Source organism: Notamacropus eugenii, chromosome 4 (assembly GCF_028372415.1).
Source record: "Notamacropus eugenii isolate mMacEug1 chromosome 4, mMacEug1.pri_v2, whole genome shotgun sequence".
NCBI classification, from domain to species: Eukaryota; Metazoa; Chordata; class Mammalia; order Diprotodontia; family Macropodidae; genus Notamacropus; species Notamacropus eugenii.
In genome coordinates, this window is record NC_092875.1 from 56,799,206 (window position 1) to 56,822,325 (window position 23,120).

The following is a 23,120-nucleotide window of genomic DNA, read 5'->3' on the forward strand; positions in this document are numbered from 1 at the left end:
CAAAGGTCAGTGTGGGAGAGCTTTCCCAGCTGGGTGAAAGGGGAGTGGGGTCCACCCAGCATTGGCTCCAGGTGGCAGCAGAAGTGGCAGCAGCAGCAGTAGCAATGGGTGATTATGGTGGCTGCAGAAGCAGCCTAAGTCCATTGTCCAGGCAGCTCAGCTTAAAGCCTCTCAGGAAATTGAGCAGCTGATCTGAAACTCAGCATTCAGTAGTGGTCCCACCCCCACCCAAAGTCCCTGGGGGAATTGAGCAGCTGACCTGAATCTCAGCCTTGAGCATGGTCCCGAGGGGAGGAAGAGCTAGGACCCTCCTCTTGACAAAGGATTCAGAAGTCAAGTAACTGGCTGGGAAAATGCCCAAAAAGGGGGGGAGGGGGGAAATGAGACTATAGAAGGTTACTTTCTTGGTGAACGGATGTCTCCTTTCATCCTTTTGGATGAGGAACAACAAGGTGTACTGTCAGAGGAACTCAAGGCTTCTGCCTCCAGTACCTCCATAATGAATATGAAATGGGCTCAGGCCATAGGAGAGCTTGAAAAGCATGCCAGAAGCTTGCTAAAGGAGAACCAAAAAATGCTGAGGAAAACAACACCTTTAAAAATAGGTTAACTCAATTGGAAAAAGAGGTCTAAAAAGCCAATGAGGAGAAGGAGGCTTTAAAAAGCAGAATTAGCCAAATGAAGGTTCAAAAGCTCACTGAACAAAATAGTTCTTTAAAAGAGAGACTAGAGTTCAGGGAAGCTAATGACTAGGAGATAAGCCAAGAAGTTAAAAAACAAAACCAAAAGATTGAAAAAATAGAAGATAATGTGAAACATCTCATTGGAAAAACAACTGACGTGGAAAATAGATCCAGGAGAGACAATTTAAAAATTATAGGACTACCTGAAAGCCATGATCAGAAAAAGAGCCCAGATATTATCTTTCATTAAATTATCAAGGAAAACTGTCCTAATATTCCAGAACCAAAGGGCAAAATGAATATTGAAAGAATCCACCAATCACCTCCTGAAAGAGACCCGAAAAGAGAAACTCCTAGGAATATTGTGGCCAAATTTCAGAGTTCCCAAGTCAAGAAGAAAATATTGCAAGTAACTAGAAAAAAACAATTTGAGTATTGTAGAAATACAATCAGGATAACACAGGATCTGGCAACTTCTACATTAAGGGATCAAAGGGTTTGGAGTAGGATATTACAGAAGTCAAAGTAACTGGAATTAAAACCAAGACTCACCTGCCCAGCAAAACTGAATATAATACTTCAAGGGAAAAAATGGTCATTCATTGATGTAGAGGAATTTCAAGCATTCATGATGAAAAGACCAGAACTGAGTAGAAAATCTGACTTTCAAACACAAGAATCAAGAGAAGAATGAAAAGGTAAACAGGAAAGAGAAATCACAAAGGACTTTCTAAAGCTGAACTATTTACATTCCTACATGGAAAGATAATATTTGTAACTCTTGAGACTTTTCTCAGTATTTGGGTAGGTGGAGGGATTACACACACACACACACACACACACACACACACACACACACACACACACACATATAGACAGAGTACAGGTTGAGCTGAATCAGAAGAAATGATATCCATAAAAAAATAAAATTAAATTAAGGGGTGAGAGAGGAAAACATTGGGAGGAGAAAGGGAGAAATGGAATGGGGCAGGCTATCACTCATAAAAGAGATAAGAAAAATCTTGTTCAGTGGAGGAGAAAAAGGAGGAGGTGAGAGAGGAAAAGTGAAACTTACTCTCTTCATGTATGGCTTCAGGAGGGTACAACATGCTCACTAAATTTACTATGAAAATCTATCTTACACTACAGCAAAGTAGGGGAGAAGAGGACAAGTGGGGTGAGGAGGATGATAGAAGGGAGGGCAAAGGGGAGAAGAGAGTAGCTAAAAGTAAACACTACTGGGAAGGGACAAGGTCAAATGAGAAAATAGGGAAAAAGGGGGGGGGACAGGGTAGGATGGAGGACAATATAATTAGTCTTACACAACATGACTATTATGGAAGTCTTTTGCAAAATGACACATATATATAGCCTGTATTGAATCGCTTGCCTTCTCAGTGGGGATGGGTAGGGAGGGAGGGAGGGAGAGAAGTTGGAATTCAAAGTATTAGAAATGAATGTTGAGAATTATTATTGAATATAATTGGGAAATAAGAAATACAGGTAATGGGGTATAGAAATTTGTCTTGCCCTACAAGAAAAGAGAGAAGATGGGAAGGGTGGGGTGTGATAGAAGTGAGGGTACATTGAGGGAAGTGGTAATCAGAATGCAAGGTATTATGGGGTGGGGGGAGGGGAGAGATGGTGAGGAAAAATTGGAAAAATTTGAAAAATTTTGTGGAAATAAATATCAGAATCTAAAAATTAATCAATTAATTGATTTTAAAAAAAGAAAATAGGGATGCTTGTGAAAAGCAAATAAAAAAGAAAGAAGACTGGATTTGAAGGGACAGAAATACCTGTTGGGAGGCTACAGAAATAGTCTAAATGGGTGATAATGTGGGTCTTAATTTGAATGGGAGCTATGGAAATAGAAAGCTGGGTGGAGAGGGGTTAGATGGGACAGCAGTTGTGGAGGTGAAATTGATAGGACTTGGTGTCAGATTAGTGATGAGAAATGAGGAAGGAGAAGGAAGAGAAAAGATAACAACTATGTTGTGAATTTGACAAACTACATGTTTGTCTGACTCTGGATGCAAAGTAATGTTGGCTTTATGCTATATCCACAGAGAGCCCAACACAAGAATCACTGGGGACAGAAATATCTGAAAGTTCTGTTAGTTTTCCCAGTGTAGTTTAAGACCACAGGCATGTGTTCTCTTACACTTCTGTGAGAGGGAGGTAGTAGACCTACTTTCCATCCACAGACCAGTCATCTTACATCTCCATACTGCATTTGCAGGGTCCCCCATTGGCTCTTGACTCTTCTGAGGGAAGTGACCTTATTTCTCAAAGATAGAACTGATTCTAGGTCACATCCCCATGGAATGCATGAGCCACCAATGTGCTTAACTCAGGGAGAAAGGGAAGCATTTCCTAAAAGTAGATCCTGATGCCCCAGAAGAAAAGCCACAAGGGGCCCAAGAAAGGGGTCTTTGATAATTAACTGCAGAGGGACGATGCAGAAACTAACTCCATGCTTTACTGAGAGAAAATGAAAAGGGAAAAGTAGCTAAAAAGTGGTCAAGAGACGGGAATATGAATTGACTCTGACACCAACCAGCTGCGTGACCTTGATCAGGTCACCTAATCCCTGTTTCCTTGTCTGCAATATGGGAAAATACACTAAATTATCTTTCAGGATCCCTTTCAGTTCTGACAGCCTATAGTTCTATAAAATCCTCATTCCTAGAAAACATTGCTGAAGATTATAACATTTTGGGAGATAAACTAAAGATTTTAGAGTGTTTCGATTTATGTTTAGATTATGGCTGGTGTTTTCATCACTCCCAGTATCCAAAGATAAAGGATACAAAAGACACCAGAATATTTGGGATTTGAGAAATAAAGACCTAACTGTCCCAGTAAGCTCTCAAGAGTGAAATTCTGAAAATGCACACAGAAACAACTTTAATGAGGAAGAAAAGAAGATATCTAAATTCAGTTATGAAGAGGACAGATACCGAAACAGAACGGTGGGCAAGTGCAGACTAATGCATACAGGATCTCTGCCTCAACTGGCCTCAAAAACTGTTTTTTTTGTTAAAATGAAGAATTTCTTTAAGCAGGAATATTAGGGAATGAGTATAAAAACACCATGCATCCCAAAAACTTAAAATAAAACTAGTAGAGACCAATGTGATTATACAATATGAAAGTAAGAGTTGAATATATATTCTCATAATAGATTTTAGTCTCCCCTGTATCAAACGTAGACTTTCAACTTCCATGACCACCACCCTGACTTAAGCCCTTTTAAGTCATCCACCTGAACTATTGTAAGAGCTTCTGCTTTCCCCTTTCCAGTCTAAACCTTTCTCTTCCATCCTTCTGGAACCGATGGCCTGCATCCTTCTGAGCCACAAATCCCAGGATGCCAGTCTATGCTCAAACCTCTATTCTCCTGCTCCTAATAAACTCCTCCCTATCCTATCTCTTCCATTGCTTGCACTCATGAAAACCGGATCCTGGGTGTTCCTTCCCTCATTTCTCACTCTTTGTTCCTCACTGATGCTTCCAGACATTCCCCCTACGAACAACATTCAGCTATCTCTCTCCATTTAAGGTTTATTCTATTGACCTATATGACTCAGACTAGACTCTATGGAGGCCCTATCTTGCTTTACCTTCCCTTCCCACTGTAGTCTTTATCCTTCATAAGTTTCCCTGGGTCTTAGAGCTCTGCCTCACATGCCCCAACAACCTTCTTACACTCAAGGACATATGATCCTCCCTAGAACGTAATGCAACCCCCTCCACTGCCCCACTGTCACTTTGATACTGGATATTGGGCCAGGAATAGAGAAGAAGTAAGCAAATTTCTTTCTCCTCACTCTGACTTATGGATTCCCCCTCTACTGCTAATCATCAGCCTCTCTTTTGAGGATAGATATTTCCTGAATTAAGGAAGACCTGCATTCAAAGCCAGCCTCAGACTCTTACTAGCTGTGAGACCCTGGATAAGTCTTTTAACCTTTGCCTCGATTTCCCCTTCTATAAAATGATGATAAAAATAGCACCTGCCTCCCAGACTTATTGTGAAGGTCAAATGAGATAAAAATTGTAAAACTCTTAGTACAATGTCTGATATATAGTAAGTGCTATATAAATGTTAGCTATTATTATTATTATATAACAACACTAATAATACTTAAGGTTTACAAAGTACTTTGCATACACATTTTCATTTATTCCTCACAGCATCCCTGTGAAGCAAATGCTACATGGACTTTAAAAAAAACTACCCCCACTATATAAAAGAGACCAAGGTAGAGAGATCAAATGATCCGTCCATAATTACTAAGTTAATAAATGTTTGAGGAGGATTTGAATCCAGGTCTTCCTGAATTTGCCTTCTTTCTTTCCCAAGGACTTTACTACCTGGCTCACTATCCTCCTCTCCATCCCAACCACTACCTTCTTTCTCAGAGACTTGAAGAGACATGTTGATCTCTCAAATCCAATGGACTCACTCTGAAGTACTCCCTTGTCACTTACCACACTTTCAACCACATTCACCTTGTTATCCCCAACTTTGGAATGCAGGAATATTTGAGAAGCCTAGCAGGGAAAGAAAGGGCCCTCTGGATGGGGGACAGGGAGGGTTGTCACTCCCTAGACCACTTGTGATCACCAAGTTGTACCTCTCCCCAAGGCAGAGATGGGGAGAGAGGGAAGCAGAGAGGGAACCCTTAACAGGAAGCCAACATGTAGGTCTCCCAGGACTGTCCTGGGTCACGTTTTCTTCTTTGCACTTTTTTTCCCCTTTGAATCTCATTTATTCCTAGAGTTTCAGGTATCCTCTCTATGTAGATTTCTCTTAAATCATCTCTAGGGCTCTAATATCTCTTGAATTCAAGTCCCTTATCACCAGTGGCCTACTGGGCACTTCTTCCTGGATATTTCTATAACCTTTTTAAACTCAATATTTCCTTCCTCTCTTTCCTTCCTCTCTTTTCAAAGTTTCAGTTTCCACCAAATGATTCATTATCTTTCCATCCACCTAGGATTGTGAGCTCAGTGTTATTCTTTCATTTTCCCTCTTCCTCACCAATCCACATACAATCAGTTGCCAAGTATTATTGTTTCCAACTCTATGATATCTCTCATCTCCATTTCCTCACTCCATTCCATTCTCTTCACTTTACTTGGCTCCTACTTCAGGTCCTCATGACCTCTGACTTAGACTGTTGCAATAACCTCTGAATTGGTTTCCCTGTTTCTAATCTCTCTCTTCCAATCCATTTTCTTTACAGTTGCCAAAATATACTTCCTAAGCTGCAGGTCTGACTACATTGCTCTTCTACTCAAAAGCCTTCTATGAATCACTTTTGATATTATGGTACCTGAAATATCACCAGGCTCATACTCAAAGCCTTTGAAAAGTGACAGGATGTCCCAGAGCCTGGGTTCCACCACATAGCGTAGCCTTCAAGGAACCCAAGCTCACCCCTATGCCATGATGGGGCATCAGAGAAGACCATTAAAGGAGGATCATATGCACAACCAAGTTTGCTTTGCTTCCTCCTAAGCTTCTCCTCTTTCGGGTTTTACTATTATTGTCATTGGCTCCACCATTCACCCAGTCTCACATATTCACAACCATCAAGTTCTCCTTGACGCATTACCTCTCATTCACCTATGAAAGAAATGGTAGGATGAACAAACGGACTTTAGAAAAACCTGGAAAGACTTGTATGAACTGATGCTGAGTGAAGTGAGCAGAACATTATACACATTATGCACAGTGTGGGAGGACTGATTTTGACAGACTTAGCCCTCCACAGCAAGGCAAAGACCTAAAACATTTCCAAAGGATTCATGATGCAAAATGCCATCCATATCCAGGGAAAGAACTATGGAGTCTGGACGCAGAAAGAAGCAGACTATTTTCTCTTTTGTTATGTTATGTTATGTTTTGTTTTGTTTTTCTCATGGTTTCTCCTGTTTGTTTTCTTGTTTGTCTTCTATGCAACCTGACTAATGTGAAAATGGGTTTAATGGGAATGTATGTGGAGAGCCCATATAAGATGATATGCCATCTTGAGGAGGGAGGAGGGGAAAATTTGGAACTTATGGAAAGAATTATTGAAAACTGAAAACAAATAAATTAATAAATTTGAGGAGAGAAGAAATGATAGGTTCAAGAATTGATAGGATTTGACCAGGGATTGTATGTGAGGGCTGAAGGAAAGAAGATGAGTTTTACGGGGTGACTAGGACAGCAGAGCGTGCTTTTAGGATAGGGAAGATTTCAGCAGATTCGCAGAATGAATGAAAAGAAGAAGGAGAGAGAGAGACTGAGAAACAGAGACAAAGAGAGAGAGAGAATGGGAGAGAGATAGAGAGAGGAGAGATCCCAAGAGAGACAGAGAGTGGGGGGAGGAGGGGAGGAGAGGGAGAAATCCCAGGAGAGACAGGCAGAAATGGAATCAAGGGCACACTGGTTCTCCTTAGCCAAAAGAATGGCCAGCTCTTCCTCTGAGATCAAAGGAAAGGAGTAAATGGAAGTAAATGCAGGGATGAGGAAAGGAGTGTCTGCCTTCTGTGGAGAAAGAAAGACAGGAGGAGAGGGACGTTGGGGGAGGGAATGGGAGGGGTAGGAGGGCAGAGGAAGTACTCCCCTCCCCCACTTCTGGAATCTCTTCCCTGAGTTGTAGCCCTAGTCACCATGGTGATGGGAGGACCGCACAGAACTCACTTCATCTGAAGGAGAGGGAAGGAGTCTCTTGCCGCCCCCCTACTGTGGGGCCCCAGGTAGGGGGCGGCAGTGAGGGCCATGCCTGTGTTCCTGCATCCCCTGCAACCGACTCCTGAAGATCGGGTGGGCGCCCCAGAATGGCGACAGCATACCCGGGATGCAGTGAATGCTGCCCAGCAGCTAACGGAGCGATGCGAAAGCTACGCGGTGTCGGTGTGGCAACCCCGCCAAGGCGTCTCGGACTCCAAAGTACCCGAAAAACAGTCCCGAAAAAGTTCCATGGCCCCCTGGCGTTTCCGCGTAGAGATGCTCAAGGGCGGCGGGACAGTGGAGCAGCCTCCTCCAGGGGACGGGGTCACCCTCTGGAAGCAGAAGCTTAAGCCCCCTGCGTGGTTCGCAACCATACCCCTGCGACTGCACAGGGAAGCCCGGTCCATGCAGACTAATGAGTACATCCAGAACTATGTCCGAGGTGTCCGGCTCTTTGCCTCTCGCCTGCGCCAGGCTGAGCATGAGATCAACGTGCTGGTCTGCGCCGTCCTTCGGCAGAGGGAAGTCACAGACCACAGGCTCAGTGAGATACGAAAGGGTCTGCTCATCAATGAGCAGAGCAGGAAAATCCGATCCAACCGGCCTGACTCAGAGAAGGTGAGACTCTCTCCCTCAAACCTTCATCCAAAGTTGTCAGGCCAGCGCAGAGAGATCAGACAACCCTTCTAGACACCCAGAACTCCACCAGATCCAATAGTCCCTACCCTCATCAGACTTTCAGGTCAAACACCCTCAACTCCAACTCCCAGGAGTTCAGACAGACATGCTCTCCTAGACCTCACAGCCTCCAGAGTGTCGGATTCCCCACCCCCACCTAATTCCCAGAAGGTCACTCCTCCAAGGTAACTACAGCATATAGGAGATCAAATAGTTCTTTGTTCTCATCCCCCCCAAAAAATAAAAATAAAAAAAACTCTCAGGAGAATAGCCACTCACAGCCTCCAAGAGGTAAAAGAGTCCTCCCCCAAAATTACCAGGACATGACATAACCCTGCCAGGCACTTCAGTCCCTTGGAGATCAAACATCCTTTCTCCTCACAGTACTAAATTCATCAACCCTTATCCCCCCCTTTATTCCCCAGATCAGATACTTCATCCCAGACCAGATGCCTACTTCTCCCTAAGGCCTCAGGTGGGACACACCTTCCTGGGAGGGCACCCAAGAGATCATATTTCCATGCTCTCTGGTCCTTTTTCTCTCTCCATATATATATATATAGGGCAGACATCTCTTCCTTCCCTCTTTCTCTAGATACCAGACAAAGCTGACAATCTGCTCCTGTGGGAGAAAGACGAGCTTCGGCACCTGAAAAGGAAAATGGAAAAGGACATGGAGACCTCAGAGAGCTTGCTCAAGGTGGGAGAATTGTAGAGTCTCTTTTTCTCTCCTCTCTTTTCCACCCACCTCTTTGGGATAAAGTTACTTTCGGCAACACCCGAGGGAAATCTCCTGAGAAGAGCAGTTAATTGGTTATTTCTTCTGAATACTATCAAGGTAGGCTATAAAGAGCTTTGACTCTGAAATCTATAAAGAAAAAACAAAAACAAAAATGGATTTGAGTTCTGCCTAGCAGACCTTGAGCACTTCCTCTTTCCATGCCTTGGTTTCCCCAGTCATCAATGGGGATACTTGCCTTATTCATCTGCTGCTGAACAAAGCTGGAGAATCTCATGAAACTGTGCTGACAGGGTCCATGACAAATTGATGTTACATAATCTCAGCCGGGTCCTCACAGCAGCAAAGCAATCCTTTCCCACTCACCAGTCACTCTTCCAAACCCTTTCTTGCCTCCTAAAGTCTCTACCCACCCTCTCAGCTAAGGATCTCACTGCATATTTCCCTGAAAAAAATGGAGGCCATTCACTCCTCTTCCCTTCTAATATCACCTTGACTCTTCTCTCACTCTCTCCTCCTTCACTTAAGCTATCTGTCCCTGTATTTTCTACCCTTCTTGGCTAAACTCCCTAAGAAAGGTACCTCCATTTTCTCTCCTTTCACTCTCTGCTAAACTCTCTGCTCACAATCTCATTATTTGACACTGCTCTTTCCAAAGTTACCAGTAATCTCTTGATTACCATTTATATTTCTCAATTCTTATTCTTTCTGACCTGTCTGCACCCTCTGACACAAGTAGATCACCTCTCCTGCTCAATATTCTCCTCTTTCTAGGTTTTTTGTGACATCGCACTCTTGGTTCTCTTTTTCCACTTTCTTGCTCACTTTTCATTCCCTTTTGATGGATCTTCATCCAGGTCATGGCCATTAACCTGTATCCCTGTGACAGCCCCAGAACAGCATCCTATATGGTCTGTCAGCTGTGGTCCCACGGCATTTCCAAGTGGAGACATTAGAGAGTGGGGCAACAGTGGGTATCCAAGAAAGATCTGTCCTAGACTACCTACTTTTCTGTCCCTTTGCTGTGATCTCATCAGCTCCCATGGTTTCAAGCATCATCTTTATACTGATGATTCTCAAACCTATGTACTCAGACCTAATTTCTCTCCCATGTTCCAGTCCCATATCATCAACTGTCTTTTGGACACATTCTGTAGGTATCTCAGCACCACCATCCTCTAAGATACCCAGGCTTACAACCTCAGTGTCATTCTCAACTCCACACTCTCACTAACCCCACATAGGCCAATCTGTTGTCAAATATTGTCATTTCACAACATCCCTCATATGCACTCTGTCTTTTCTTCGCCAACAAAGAAACCCTTGTCATCTTTCAGCTTTATAATTGGACAACCTGCCTCAAGTCTCTCTCCACTCCAATTCATCCTCCACTTAGCTACTAATTATTTTCCTAAAAAGAAGGTCTGACCACATCACCTCCTCACTCAATAAGCTCTAGTGAGTCTTTATTACTCCTAGGGTCAAATATAAAATCCTCAGTTTGGTATTGAAAGTTCTCCTTTTCAGTCTTTGCACACTTTAGTCCCCTCCAGGTAGGTTCTCTAAAGTCCAGCAGCCACTGCCATCTCTTGCCTCTTTGTCTTTGCACTAGCAGTACCCCATACTTGGATGGTGCTTCCCCTTTACCTCTGCCTCTTACCTTTTGTCCTTCCCTCACAATTCAACTCAAATGTTCTCTTCGATGGGAGGATTTTCTAACCCCTGTCCCAAAGTTCTGAAAGCTTTCTCTCTGAGATGATCTTCTATTTACGTTTGTAAATATCTCATACGTACGTAGTTATTTGCATGTGGCCCTTCCCTTCCCCCTTCATTATTAGACTGAGCTTATTGAGAACAATTACCATGTTTTTGCCTTTCTCCGTACCGGCGCTTAGTAAAGTGCTTGACACATGGTAGGTATTTCCTACGTATTTGTTGACTCATTGACCTTTGTGCAAATCAAGTGAGATGTTATATGTAAAGCCTTTTACAAATCACAAAACGTCCTGGTAATCATGAGTAACACTTTTTGGACCCTGATACCAAGAACTGTTGAACATACAAAAAGCAAACAAGGTATCATTCCTGCTCTTTTGTCAATCCAATCCAATAGTTATTAAGCACTTCTGAATAGAGAGCTTTGCATTCAGCACAGGACACGCAAGAACAGTTATTAGGCAGATCTTCCTCTCTAAGAATTTGAAATCTATTGTGGAAGAACAGTCAGAGCCTCTTTGAGGTGGACGGAACCCCAGAGGCCATCAGATCTACCTTGGACTTGTACAAGAATCCATCTCTAATAATCTCAACAAACAGACATCCAGCCTCCACTTAATGACCTCTAGGGATGCAGAAGACCCCTCCCTCCGGAGACAGCCCACTCTTCTTTGACACAGCTCTCAGTGTTGGGAGGTTTTTCCTTACATCAAACCTAAACTTGGCTCTGTTGCTTCCACCTACAGCAACTAGGTATCTCCTTTGGGACCAAACAGAACAAGGCTAATCTTTTTTCTATATTTCAGTTCTTCAGAGTCTTTTATGAGGCACCTAGGCAGCACAATACCACAGTCCAGAGCACCAGATCTGCAGTCAGCAATTCAAACTGAATTCAAATTTGGCATCAGACACTTGCTAACTGTGTGACCCTGACCAAGTCATTTGACCTCTGTTTGCCTCAGTTCCCTTATTTGTAAAATGAGGATAATAACACCTACTTCCAAGAGGGGTTGTGAGCATCAAATGAGATAATTGTAAAGTGCTTAGCACAGAGTCTAGTACATAGTAAGCACTATGTAAATGTTTGATATTACTACTTCTTCTTCTTCTTCTACTACTACTACTACTACTACTATTACTACTACTACTACTACTACTACTACTACTACTACTACTACTACTACTACTACTACCATTATTCAAACACGAAGATAGTTAAAATGTTCCCAGGGAGTCTTCTCTTTTCTAGACTAAACATCCTCAAATCATCACACGTCATGATCCCTAATACTTTCTAGCACCTGCTTGCCCTCCTCTGGACAAGCACCTCCAATTTAATAGGTAACATACCATAGAAGTAGAAATTATTAAGGTTGAAAGGACCTTAAAGCTCATCCAGTCCAGTGGTGTCAAATTCAAATAGAAACAGATGCCCAAAAAGTCAAAAGCACCACAAGTCTGACACCTCTGATTCTAGTCCAACTGACCACCTGAGTCAAGGAAGTCAGTGGCTACACCTTCCTAAGTGGCTGTGATATAGAATATGTTTACATTCCCATTGTCATGACTTAAGGGATTATGAAACACTCTCTCCCCAACAGCCCTGTGAGGTAGGTATCCATATGCCCATTGTATAAGTGAGAAAAACAGGTTGGGGCAGTGAAGTGACTTAACAGTTACAAAGCCAGTAAGTGACAGGGTAGGTACCCAGTTAAGACTCCATGTCCATCCCATTTTGCCCTCCGGAGACAAAGCTGTCTCTTTAGCTGTTGTCCACTAGGCCCCCATCATCCATTTCCCTGGACGTTAGGGTCTTCTATAGAGTCCTGGTAGCAATGAGAGGGGTTACACACACACACACACACACACACACACACACACACACACACACACACACACAACCAGGGTCTTTTTGGTCAGGGATAGGGAGTGAGTCTAGACCTGTGATTTTATTAATTTAGGAAACTCTTACTGAAAGAGCTCCCTCTGCTAATGCAGACCTTGCAACTTGTTACTAATCTTTATTCTTAGAAAGTTCCTGGGGACACTGAGAGTTTAAATAATTTGCTCAGGGTCACAGCCAATAGGTATGAGAGACAAGACTTGAACATAGGTCTCACTAACTCTAAAGCTAGCTCTATCATCCACCCTTCCTTTCCACCTCTTGGTGTTTTCTTATACTAGACCTATCTCACTCCAGTGTGTGTTGAGTCCAGTATGAGGTGGCCTTCTCATCCTCACAAAGAATGGGACCAAGGGAGTAAGACAGGGAAGTGTAGGGAGAAATTCTCATATTCTCCTGGTCTGCCTCTCCCCAGAAGCCCCTACCCCACTCCCAGCCCCTCCCTCTCTTCCCACTGAAGCCCCTTATGACTTCTCCCCACTTGCTTCCCTCCTTGCCCCAAAGACCCTTTTGACTTGCCCTCCTCTTTGCCCTCCTCCAGGCCCTCTGCAAATGCCGTGATGACCTGACATTTTGCTGTGAAGAGCGCCTCCAGGTGGTGGATCTCATGAACCACTCCTTGGATTCAGTGCTGGTGGACGCTGGGCGTCAGTCCTGGATCAACATGAGCCGAGTCCACACTCCCAAGGTGCTGGGTACCGCCAGCCCACCAGTCAACCCTGTGGGGGTCAACCCCCCAGGTGCGTTCTGTCCTAGTGTTGGGGACACTTCCCTCACCTGCCTGAGACAGAGTCCCCATGTAACTGGACAGACTTACACCCCTGTATTCCACCTCACACCCAGTAACCCTGAGCATCTAGTACCATGGTCAATGGCCCTTCATCATTAGAAAGGCAACACGGCATAGTGAAGAGAGTGCTTACTTTGGAGGCAGGGTAATTTGGCTTCAAATTCTGCTTGACACTTACTGGTGGTATGACCCTAAGTCTCAGTTTCCTCATCAGCAAAATGCGGGATTTGGGCCAGAAGACCTCCAAAGTCTCTTCCAGTTCTAAACCTATGATCTTATGATCCTACCCCTAATAAGCTTGTGTGCACCTACCTTCCCACTAGTACCCAAAGTGACCCCCTCCAATAATATATACCCTGGGGAAGTCATTAACCTCTCAGTGTCTGGTCAACTCTTCAACACTGATGACTTGGGGATCTGCATCTGTGTCTGGAGTTTTCCTATCAGACATTTTCCGGGGGTAAATATAAAAGTCCTGAATTTCAGTCCAAGCAATCGACTTCAGAAGTCAAAGAGATGGGACCCATTGCTAGGTGGCAGCATAGTAGCGTAGGAAGGATGCCAAACTCCAGTTACAAGGCCCAAGTTTAAATCTGGGATCTTTTACTTGCTACTCATGAGACCTTGGGCCAACCACATCCTCTCTCTGTGCCTCAGTTTCCTCATCTGTATAAAGGGGTTGGAGTAGATGGCTTCTGAGATCCCTTCCAGCTATTGAACTATGGATTCTATGACATTTTAAAACTCCATATATGATGTGACTAGAGAGCATTTGGTCTGAAAAAATATCTGAGACCTTCATCGACCTCAAGTTCAATGTGCACCAACAGTGTGATATGGCAGCCTAATCTCTTGCTGTCTTAAGACAGGTACAGCTTCCTGGGATAAGGAAGCAATGGATAATTCCACTTTCCCCAGTAAGATCATAGGTGAAGTGTTGCGTTCAGTTCAAGGCATCACAATTTAGGAAGGATCTTGATAAGCCAGGGAATGTCCAGAGGAGGACCACCAGAATGGGGAAGGATCCATCTCTCAGCTTCAGGCATCTTATCTGGCTGCTTGCCCCCCCCCCCCCCCCCCCCCCGACCATGCCTAGAATGCTCTTCCTCCTCAACTTTGCCTACTGATTTCCTTGGCTTCCTTTAAATTTCAACAAAAGCCCTATCCTTTATAGGAAGCCTTTCCAACCCCTCTTAATTCTAGTGTCTCCTCTTTATTAATGACTTCCTATTTGTCGTGTATATAGCTTGCTTTGTATATATTTGTCTGCATGATATTCCCCCCCTCCCCCATTAGACTGTAAACTCTTTGAAGGCAGGAAATGTTTTTGCCTCTTTTTGTATTCCTAAGATTTAACACAGTCCCAGACAAATAGTAGGTGTTTAATAAAAGTTGATTTATGATGATTGAAGGAACTTGGGATGTTTAGTCTAGAGAAGAGAAGGTTGGGATGGGGGAGAAGGGAGCAAGGTGATAATCACCTTCAATTATTTAAAATGTTGCCAGTTGGAAGTGAGATTAGACTTAAATTGGAGGTGTCTTATGGGATGAGTGCTGAACTTGGAATCAGGATGACCTGAATTAGAACCCTGCCTTAGATGTTTACTAATAGTGTGATTCTGGGCAAGTCACTTGACTTATGTTTGTTTCAGTTCCCTCAACTGTAAAATGTGGCTGATAACACCAATTTGTGTGTCTGTGAGCATAAAAATTAGATAATATTTATAAAGCATTTAATACAGTGCCTGGCGCTCTCTCTTCTCTCTCTCTCTCTCTCTCTCTCTCTCTCTCTCTCTCTCTCTCTCTCTCTCTCTCTCTCTCTCTCTCTATCTATCTATCTATCTATCTCTCTCTACATATATATATATGTATATACATACATATGTATATATGTATATGTGTATAGTGCTCTCTATTACTATTATTTAATCTCCATCTTGCCTCAATTTCCTTATCTGCAAAATGAGGATAACAAGACCATACCTCTCAGGGTTGTTGTAAGGAACAAATGATGCAAATGATGCAAAAAATGCAAAGCATATGCAGACCTTAAAAGCACTATATAACATTAGCTATTACTAGTAATAAAAATCTGAGGCAGAATTCTAATTCAGTTCATCCTGACTCCAAGTTCAGAACTCTTATCCATGTACTGTCTCAAATAAGTGTAATCTCACACTTCCACTTGGCAATATTTAAAATACTTGAAGACAGTTATCATCTTCCCCCCTCTTCTCCCACCCCAGCCTTCTTTTCTGTAGACTAAACATCCCAAGTTCCTTCAGTCATCAGTAAATCAACTTTTATGAACTATCTATTACTTGCCAGACACTGTGCTAAGTCCTGGGGATACAAAAAGAGTCTGGGTGAAAGTCACAAAGAGACAAATTGAAGTGTGAGGAAGGAGAAGCTTTCTAAACATTAGAACTATAAAAGCATGTTGTGGATTCAGGAGATAGTAGAGTCCCCCTTACTGGGGGTCTTCAGGTGAAGGTTAAGTGACCACCAAGAGATACTTTTTCAGGGATGGGTTGGTCTAGAGGGTCACTCAAGCCCCTTCCAACTCAGAAACTGTGATTCAGGAACTACTTTATTGATCTTGTGAACCTTTTCTCCCCCACCCCACCCCTCCATGCTCCTAGTAACCCTGTGAGCATGGAACTATGTACTAGTACTCCTAATGACTCTATAAGTATCTGGTCTCTCCAGGGATGACCCAGTGAGCTTGTGAATATCTCCTCCTCAGTAAACTCTCCCCTAGGGCCATTGAGCTCTTCTGGCATCATGTCTAGCAGTAATAACAATAATAAATAAAAACCCTCACTTCTATGGCACAGAAAATTCACACATACTTTCCTGACCACAACCCTGTAAAATAAATATTTCCCACCCTCTTTAAAGATAAGAAGAACTGAGAGCTCAAGTGACTTGTCTGAGGGCATACAGCCTAGACCAGGGATGGGGAACCTGAGGCCTCGAAGCCACATGTGGCTCTCTAGGTCTTCAAGTGTGGTCCTTTGACTGAATTCAAGTGGATTGAGGACCAAGAGGGCCCCAGTGGTCTTGAGGCTACAGGTTCCCCACCCCTTTCCTAGTTATAGCAGAGCAGAGATTTGGGGGATGCCAAGTCTGATTGTTAAGAGAGACCTACAGAAAAACAAGGAGAATGACAGAGATACCCGAGACAGACACAGACACAGACAAGCCTTTGTAGACATAAACAGAGGGAGATGGGGAAGAAGAAGGCAGAAACTCAGTTGTCTTGGAGAGCTCTTCCAACAGACACTTCTGCTGTCCCCTCAGAGTGTAACTCGGCTCTGAATGATGCGAAACGACTCCTGGTGGAAGGAAAAACAATGCTGGAGAACCTGATAAAGAGTGAGGATCATGCCCACAAGTGGCAATTGCATCTCAACAAGTCTGTGGGTATTTCTCTGTCCCGAAAGATGCAAGAAACTGTGCAACTCAAGGTGAGCTGGGCAAAGGGGTGAGGTCATGTTCAGGGACTGGAGTTGGATGGAGATTATATGGGAAAGAGATATTTATTAAACACTTATTTATTCCAGGTTCTGTGCTAAGAACTGGGGATACAGATGAGCAAAAGAGCTAGCCACTGCTGGAAAGGGGCTTACCTTCTAATGGGTGAAGAAAACAGGCAAAAGGGAGGTGAAAAGTGGGAGCCAGGATGGGTGGAGAGGAAATGAAGGCACCCAGAACATGGCAGTCTGGAAGTTTTTGCAGTCTGGAAGCCAGGAACAGGGACAGGAGGAGAGTCAAGGCTAGCTTAGGCCCTTCTGCAAAATGGAGACTCAACAGATTACAATGTGAAGAACTGACTGGTGAGGCAGTTGGAGATTAATAGCAAATATATGTAGAGCTGTTTAGATATTTGTTCAGTGAAAGTCATGCTTGGAATTGATTTGAGGGAAGAGATAATTTGAAGGCTGGTTGGGGGTCACGTGGAGTTAGTTGGGGCTGTGCATGGAGTTGTATGGGGACCACATGTGAAGAATTGATTTCAGGGTGGTTAGAGGTCTAGTAGAAGTTAGAGGTCGATGTAAGTTATTTGGGTGGCTAGGTGGAGAGCTTCACATGGAATTCATGTGTGAAGTTGATTTGGGGGGTACCTGGCCACTAATTGGGGGCACTGTGGAGCTGGTTAAGAGCCATGTATGGAAATGGTTCAGAGAATAGTTAGGGGTTGTATTTGAAATGGACTTCAGGATAGTTGGGAGTAAGTGGAGCTGGATGGTGCCATACATGGAACATGGGTGAGATAGTGCCTACATATGCATATTAAACTGGTTGTGAGGTTAATACAATCATAGAATCATAGATTTAGAGCTGAAAGGAACCTTAGAGGTCATTGAGTCCAACCCTCTGATTTTGTAGGTGAGAAAATAGGTACAAAGAAGTTAAATGACTTACCTAGGGTCACTCAGCTAGCATACCAGGCAGTATTTGAATCTGAGGATCAGTACCCTATCAACTGCACCACACTGCCTTCTCTCAGGAAAGGCTGAACATGATGGCTGGGCTCATGAGAGGGACTGTCAATAGATGCAAGAAGTTCAAAGAAGAGATTCTTTTCACAAAGGAATTCAGCAAGGTAGGGAAGCCTCTTCCTTGAAGGCAGGCATGGAGGGAGGTCCAGGGAGGATAGAGGAAGCTGGGAGGCATGTGTGATGGAGGCGGAGGGAACTGTCTCAATCCTCAATAACTCTATGCCCCATCCCCAGGGTCCTGTGTGTGAAAAATACCTGGCAACTCGAGAGAAGCTGGACAGGCCCATGGTGCGTGTGTTCCAGAGGCATGTTGGAACCCAACTTCCAGAAGCCAGTCGCCTTTCTATGGTACAACCTCACCCTCCCATCTACAGAACCTGCCCTTCTTTCCCCTCCCTTCTGCCTTCTTCCTCTCTCATCTTCTCTGGTTCATCTTTCCCTTTCTCCTACTGCCCCTTTTTTCCCCTGTATTCCTCAAATGCTTCCTCAGATAATCAATCAACACACATTTATTCCATGCTTACTATGTAAAGGGCCCTATATTAGGTGCATTTAGGGTTAGGGTGATGCCAAGTTTAGATGAGAAATGATCCTTGCCCTCACGGATAATTCATATGTATGGATAAATAGATATCTATCGATATGTATATATCTATCTACATATGTGTATATGTACATAGATGTGTTATATATCATATATATTTTATATGTATGTGTATATACATGTTTATTTATATATGCATATATATCCCGATTGCATAAGACAAGTGAACACACTGGTGAAGTCTGAGGAAGGAAAGCCATTAACAGGAGGAGGAGTAGGGGCAGAATCTGTGAAGCTTTCTGGAGAAGAAAATTGTACTTGAGGTAAGCTTTGAAAGGTAGGTAGAAATTTGACAGGTAAAGAGGGAGGAAAGCATTACAGGTATGGGGAAACTCCTCTGTAACAGCATGGAGGTCAGAGGGCACAGGTGCATGTGTTCATGGAGCAGAAAGATGTTTAGTCTGGCTAGAGCACAGAACACGAGGGAAATGGTCATAGGTTAAGTTTGGAACAGTAGGATGATGCAATAGGTTGTGGAGGGTTTTTAATAGTGTCAGTAGAGGAGTTCAGACTTTACTCAGTAGGCAATAGAGAGTCACTGAAGATTTTAAGCAAAGGAGTAACACAGCCAGATCTAATGGAAATAAAGTTTCTTCTAACAACATTGCCAAGAATGGATTTGTTGTTGTGGTGGTTCAGTGACGTCCAACTAGTCCACAGGGTATTCTGAGCAGAAATACTGGAGTGGTTTGCCATTTCTTTCTCCAGTATGTCCCCATTTTACAGTTGAGGAAGAAGACAAACAAGAGTTATGTGATTGGCCCAGGGTCTTGTAGCTTGTGAGTATCTGAGGTTGGATTTGAATTCAAATCTTCCTGACTCTAGACCCAGTGCTTTATCCATCATACCACCTAACTGCCCCTATGATGAATGAGATAAATGATGGATAGGAAAGGAAAACATAGTGTAAATCTATTTCCAATTTTTTCCTAATTTTTCTCTCCTCATCAATAAGTCATCACTTGTAACAAAGAGATGGGAAAGTCTGTAAGAAACTTTTTACTATTGCAAAAGTCCAGGCAGGAAGAAATGAAAGGCCTATACTAGTATGACTGCAGTGAAACTAGAGAAAGGATAGTCATTGGAGAGATAGGGTGGAAATGGAATTGACAAAAGTTAGTCACAATGATATAAGATGGGGAAGAAGGGGAAGAGTTAAAGGTTAGATCTTAGATTTAGAGCTAGAAGGGACTTTAGATGTCTAGTCCAACTGTCTTTTTGACCAGTTAACATTAAGTGACTTGAGCAAGGTCACTCAGGTAGTAGGAAGCAGAGTTGGGATCCATCAGTACATAAGTCATGATGAACTAACTCAAACTGAATAATTGTATGTCATAATCCAGGCTGTAGTGCATTCTTCAGTCACTTAGTTTTTGTTGCATAAATAATTAAATCATTTTCTTTGGAGTGGCCATGGATCTTATCAAGGAAGCTCTATGATGCTCACATCACCTAAAAACAGGAACAGCTGGAAGACCTCAGCCTCTCTAAGGAAGCCTTCTTCCATTTGGAGTCCACATAGGACATCCTTAGAGACAGTGATGAACCCCTTTGGCAAACACTTCTCCCTTTTCTGTTTCACTTAATATTGATAATAATAGTAATAATAATGGTTAGTATTTTTGTAGTGCTCCCCAAAAACTCTCTTCTATTCCAAACTTTCCTGTTACTATTGATTACTATGACCACCATCATCCCTGTTGCCTAGGCTAACCATCCTTGACTCTTCACTCTCACCTGTCCTATCCAATGAGTTTCCAAGTCTTGCCAATTCTATCTCCATCTCGTGTATATACTCCCTTCTCTCCTCTAACCTGGTCACCACTTTGGTGCAGACTCCCATTACATCACTCCTAGATGATTTGTGATTGTCTGTTACTTGATCTCCCTACCTCAAGTCTCTTCCCATTTCAGTTAATCCTCCATTGAGCTGTCAAATTAATCTTCTTCAGTCTTAGGTTTGACCATGTCACCCGCCTTCCACCCTGTCAATCAACAAATATAAAATCCTTTGCTTGGCTTTCAGACCTTCATACTTGGCACCTTCTTACCTTTCCACTCTTCTTACAGCCCCTCCTACATATACAGCCCCTCCTACATATACAGCCCCTCCTACCATGTACCTCTGCCATCCAGTGACACTGGTCTTCTCACTGCACCTTGTACAAGTTTCTACATTTCCATGCATTTTTTCTGGCTGTATCCCACTCCGAGAATTCTCTCCCTCCTCATCTCGACCTCCTGGCTTCCTTCAAGTCCCATCCAAAATTCTACATTCTGCAAAAAGTCTTTCTCAATCTCCTTTAATGTTAAAGCATCCCCTCATTTTATTATCTGTAATAATTTAGCCTGCACATATCTCTTATATATATATATATATATATATACATATATATTTGTTTTCATGTTGTATCCCCCATTAGACTGCTTGAGAGGAGGAATTGTCTTTTGCCTTTCTGTCTCCAGCACTTAGTACAATGCCTGGCACATAGTAGGCACTTATTAATTTTATATATATATAATTAAAAATTAATTATTTTTTGACTGCCTGATAGAAATTGTTTCATATCAGTTACACTTCTCTATGAAATTATAGTAATCACAATCAATCTCATTACTTATATCTGTTTCCCATTTTTCAGTCAACAACTTCTTTGACTTCCATTATTTGTTTTTCAAAGCCCTCCATGACACCCCCTCTCCTCTCTCTTTCTTCACCCCCCCCCCCACACACACACCCCCTTCTGGCCCAGGTATAGACTTCATCAGCTGGCTCAGATGATCGTAGTATCCTGGGCCCTAGGGAGGGCACTAGGGAGCTGTTCCTTGAACAGGTGTGATGACGTGTAAGGAGAGTGCCTTGAAGAAGAGACTGGAACATGTGTGAACATTCCCTAGGTGGTTCTGTGTGACTGATCACATGGTTGGGAGGAACCTTTTTTTCTTGATTGACAGTGAAATCAGAACTGTCAATAGCTTTGACCGGGTCTCTTTGATTCTTTGTCTTCATTTGCACCCTGTTGATGTGACAGCATACAGGGAAGAAACCGTGCTGTAAGGGGAAGAGCCATCTGAGGACATATGGTCCTCAGGAAATGGCATATCCTCAACTTTTTCATTTGTTCTTTTCCAATCTAAGAGAAGGGAGTGGAGACTCCAACCTTAAGTAAGGATAAGAGCGGCAGAAATCCAGGTTTCCCAGTGTAGTTTCCAGGCCAGTCCATCCTCCATCACCATTCCTTTTATTTGTGGTTAGGTTGGGAAGGCAGAGGGCAATGAAGGAACTCCCTCCATCAGTGTAGATAGGTGCCCATTCTACAGTGCTGAATGGCAAGGGACACTGAGAGTCGAGGATTTCTCCAGGGTCCCACAGTGGGACATGAACCCATATATTCCTGACTCTCTAGCTATAAGGACACGTTACCCTCTGCTAGCAATCACTCCTTCCTTTTTTCTCTAAGTCTCACACTTGGCTGGCCGCAGGTCCTTCTCTCCAGCTCCCCACTGGTCACCCTTCACGTAGAAGGGTTCTCCAATGCCCTACTCACTGCTCACACTGTGTCTCCCTCCACCATCACCCTGTACCTCCCCACAGGGCACTGAAAAGCTGACACGCCATGCCGCGGAATTGGATAAGGACCTGAAGAAGCTGAAAGCCACCAAGAAGCACCTAAACACGTGCCTGCGCCACAAGCAGATTGGTCGCCAAGTGGATTATGACGTGCTGCGTCTGCGTGTACGGCACAGTGACCCACGTGTGTCCTATGAGCAAGTCCAGAGCATGTGCCACTTCTGAGTCCTACCCCACCCTTCCCCTGCCCTTCTCTCTGCCCCTGCACTCCAATAAAAGTCAGGTTTAATATGGAAAGAGCTGTCTGGTGTCTCTAACTCCACTGCCTTGCCATAGGACAGAGAAGGAAGGGACCCCTTATTCTTCAACCTGCACTCAGATACTACCAGGTCTTTCTCTGGAGGTGGATAGCATTTTCATCATAGGTCCTTCAGAACTGTCTTGGATCTTTGCATTACTGAGAAGAACTATATCATTCACATGTGATTATCACACAATGTTGCTGTCACTATATACAGTGCTCTGGGTTTTTTTTTTTCACTTCACTTTGTATATCAGTTCGTGTAAATCTTTCCAGGTTTTTCTGAAAACATCCTGTTCATCATTTCTTACAGCACGAAAGTATCCCATCACAATGATGTGCTACAATTTGTTGAATGATTCCCCAGTTGATGGTCACCCTTTTAATTTACAATTTTTGCTACCACAAAAAGCTACGACAAATATTTTTGTACATATAGGTCCTTTTTTTATATTCTCTTTTGATGTGTATGTGTGCATGTGTTGCTCATATAACTTGCATATCAAAGGATTTTGATACAAAGATTTTTTTTCCAGTTCAACTGTTTTTCTTATTATCCTCTGTGCATTAATTTTGTTTGTGCAGAAGATTTTCCATTTCATGTAATCAAAATTATCTCTTTTATCTTTTGCAATTGCCTCTATCCCTTGTTTGGTTAGGAATAGACCTCCTAGAGGTAGAGCAAAGATGGCAGAGTAGAAAGATGGACCTGTAAAAGCTCCCCCACATAGCCAATAAAATACCTGTAAAAAATGACTCTAAACAAATTCTAAAGCAATAGAAGCCACAAAACAACAGTGAAAGTGATTTCCAGCCCAAGATAGCCTACAGGAAAGGTCTATTGCACAGGGAACAGAACAGAGCACAGCCTAGTATGGGCCACATGGCTTGGCAGGGACA

At 43.1% G+C, this 23,120-nt stretch overlaps 1 protein-coding gene across 1 annotated transcript; it reads left to right on the forward strand.

Annotated features, from left to right (window-relative positions):
- The first annotated feature begins 7,350 nt into the window (after nt 1–7,350).
- Nucleotides 7,351–22,216, forward strand: TEKTL1 (tektin like 1). The gene is made up of 7 exons (XM_072601155.1): nt 7,351–8,031; nt 8,687–8,791; nt 12,991–13,189; nt 16,543–16,709; nt 17,753–17,848; nt 17,979–18,092; nt 21,944–22,216. The coding sequence occupies exons 1-7, from the start codon at nt 7,462–7,464 to the stop codon at nt 22,142–22,144; spliced, it is 1,452 nt and encodes a 483-aa protein (XP_072457256.1). The 5' UTR covers nt 7,351–7,461; the 3' UTR covers nt 22,145–22,216.
- Nucleotides 22,217–23,120: the final 904 nt, after the last annotated feature.

Excerpts from the sequence above, each read along its gene's own strand:
- TEKTL1 (XM_072601155.1), top strand. The coding sequence starts at position 7,462 with ATGCCTGTGTTCCTGCATCCCCTGCAACCGACTCCTGAAGATCGGGTG. Across the intron at positions 8,792-12,990 it reads CCTCAGAGAGCTTGCTCAAG|GCCCTCTGCAAATGCCGTGA; the intron begins GTGGGAGAATTG and ends GCCCTCCTCCAG. Across the intron at positions 16,710-17,752 it reads AAGAAACTGTGCAACTCAAG|GAAAGGCTGAACATGATGGC; the intron begins GTGAGCTGGGCA and ends GCCTTCTCTCAG.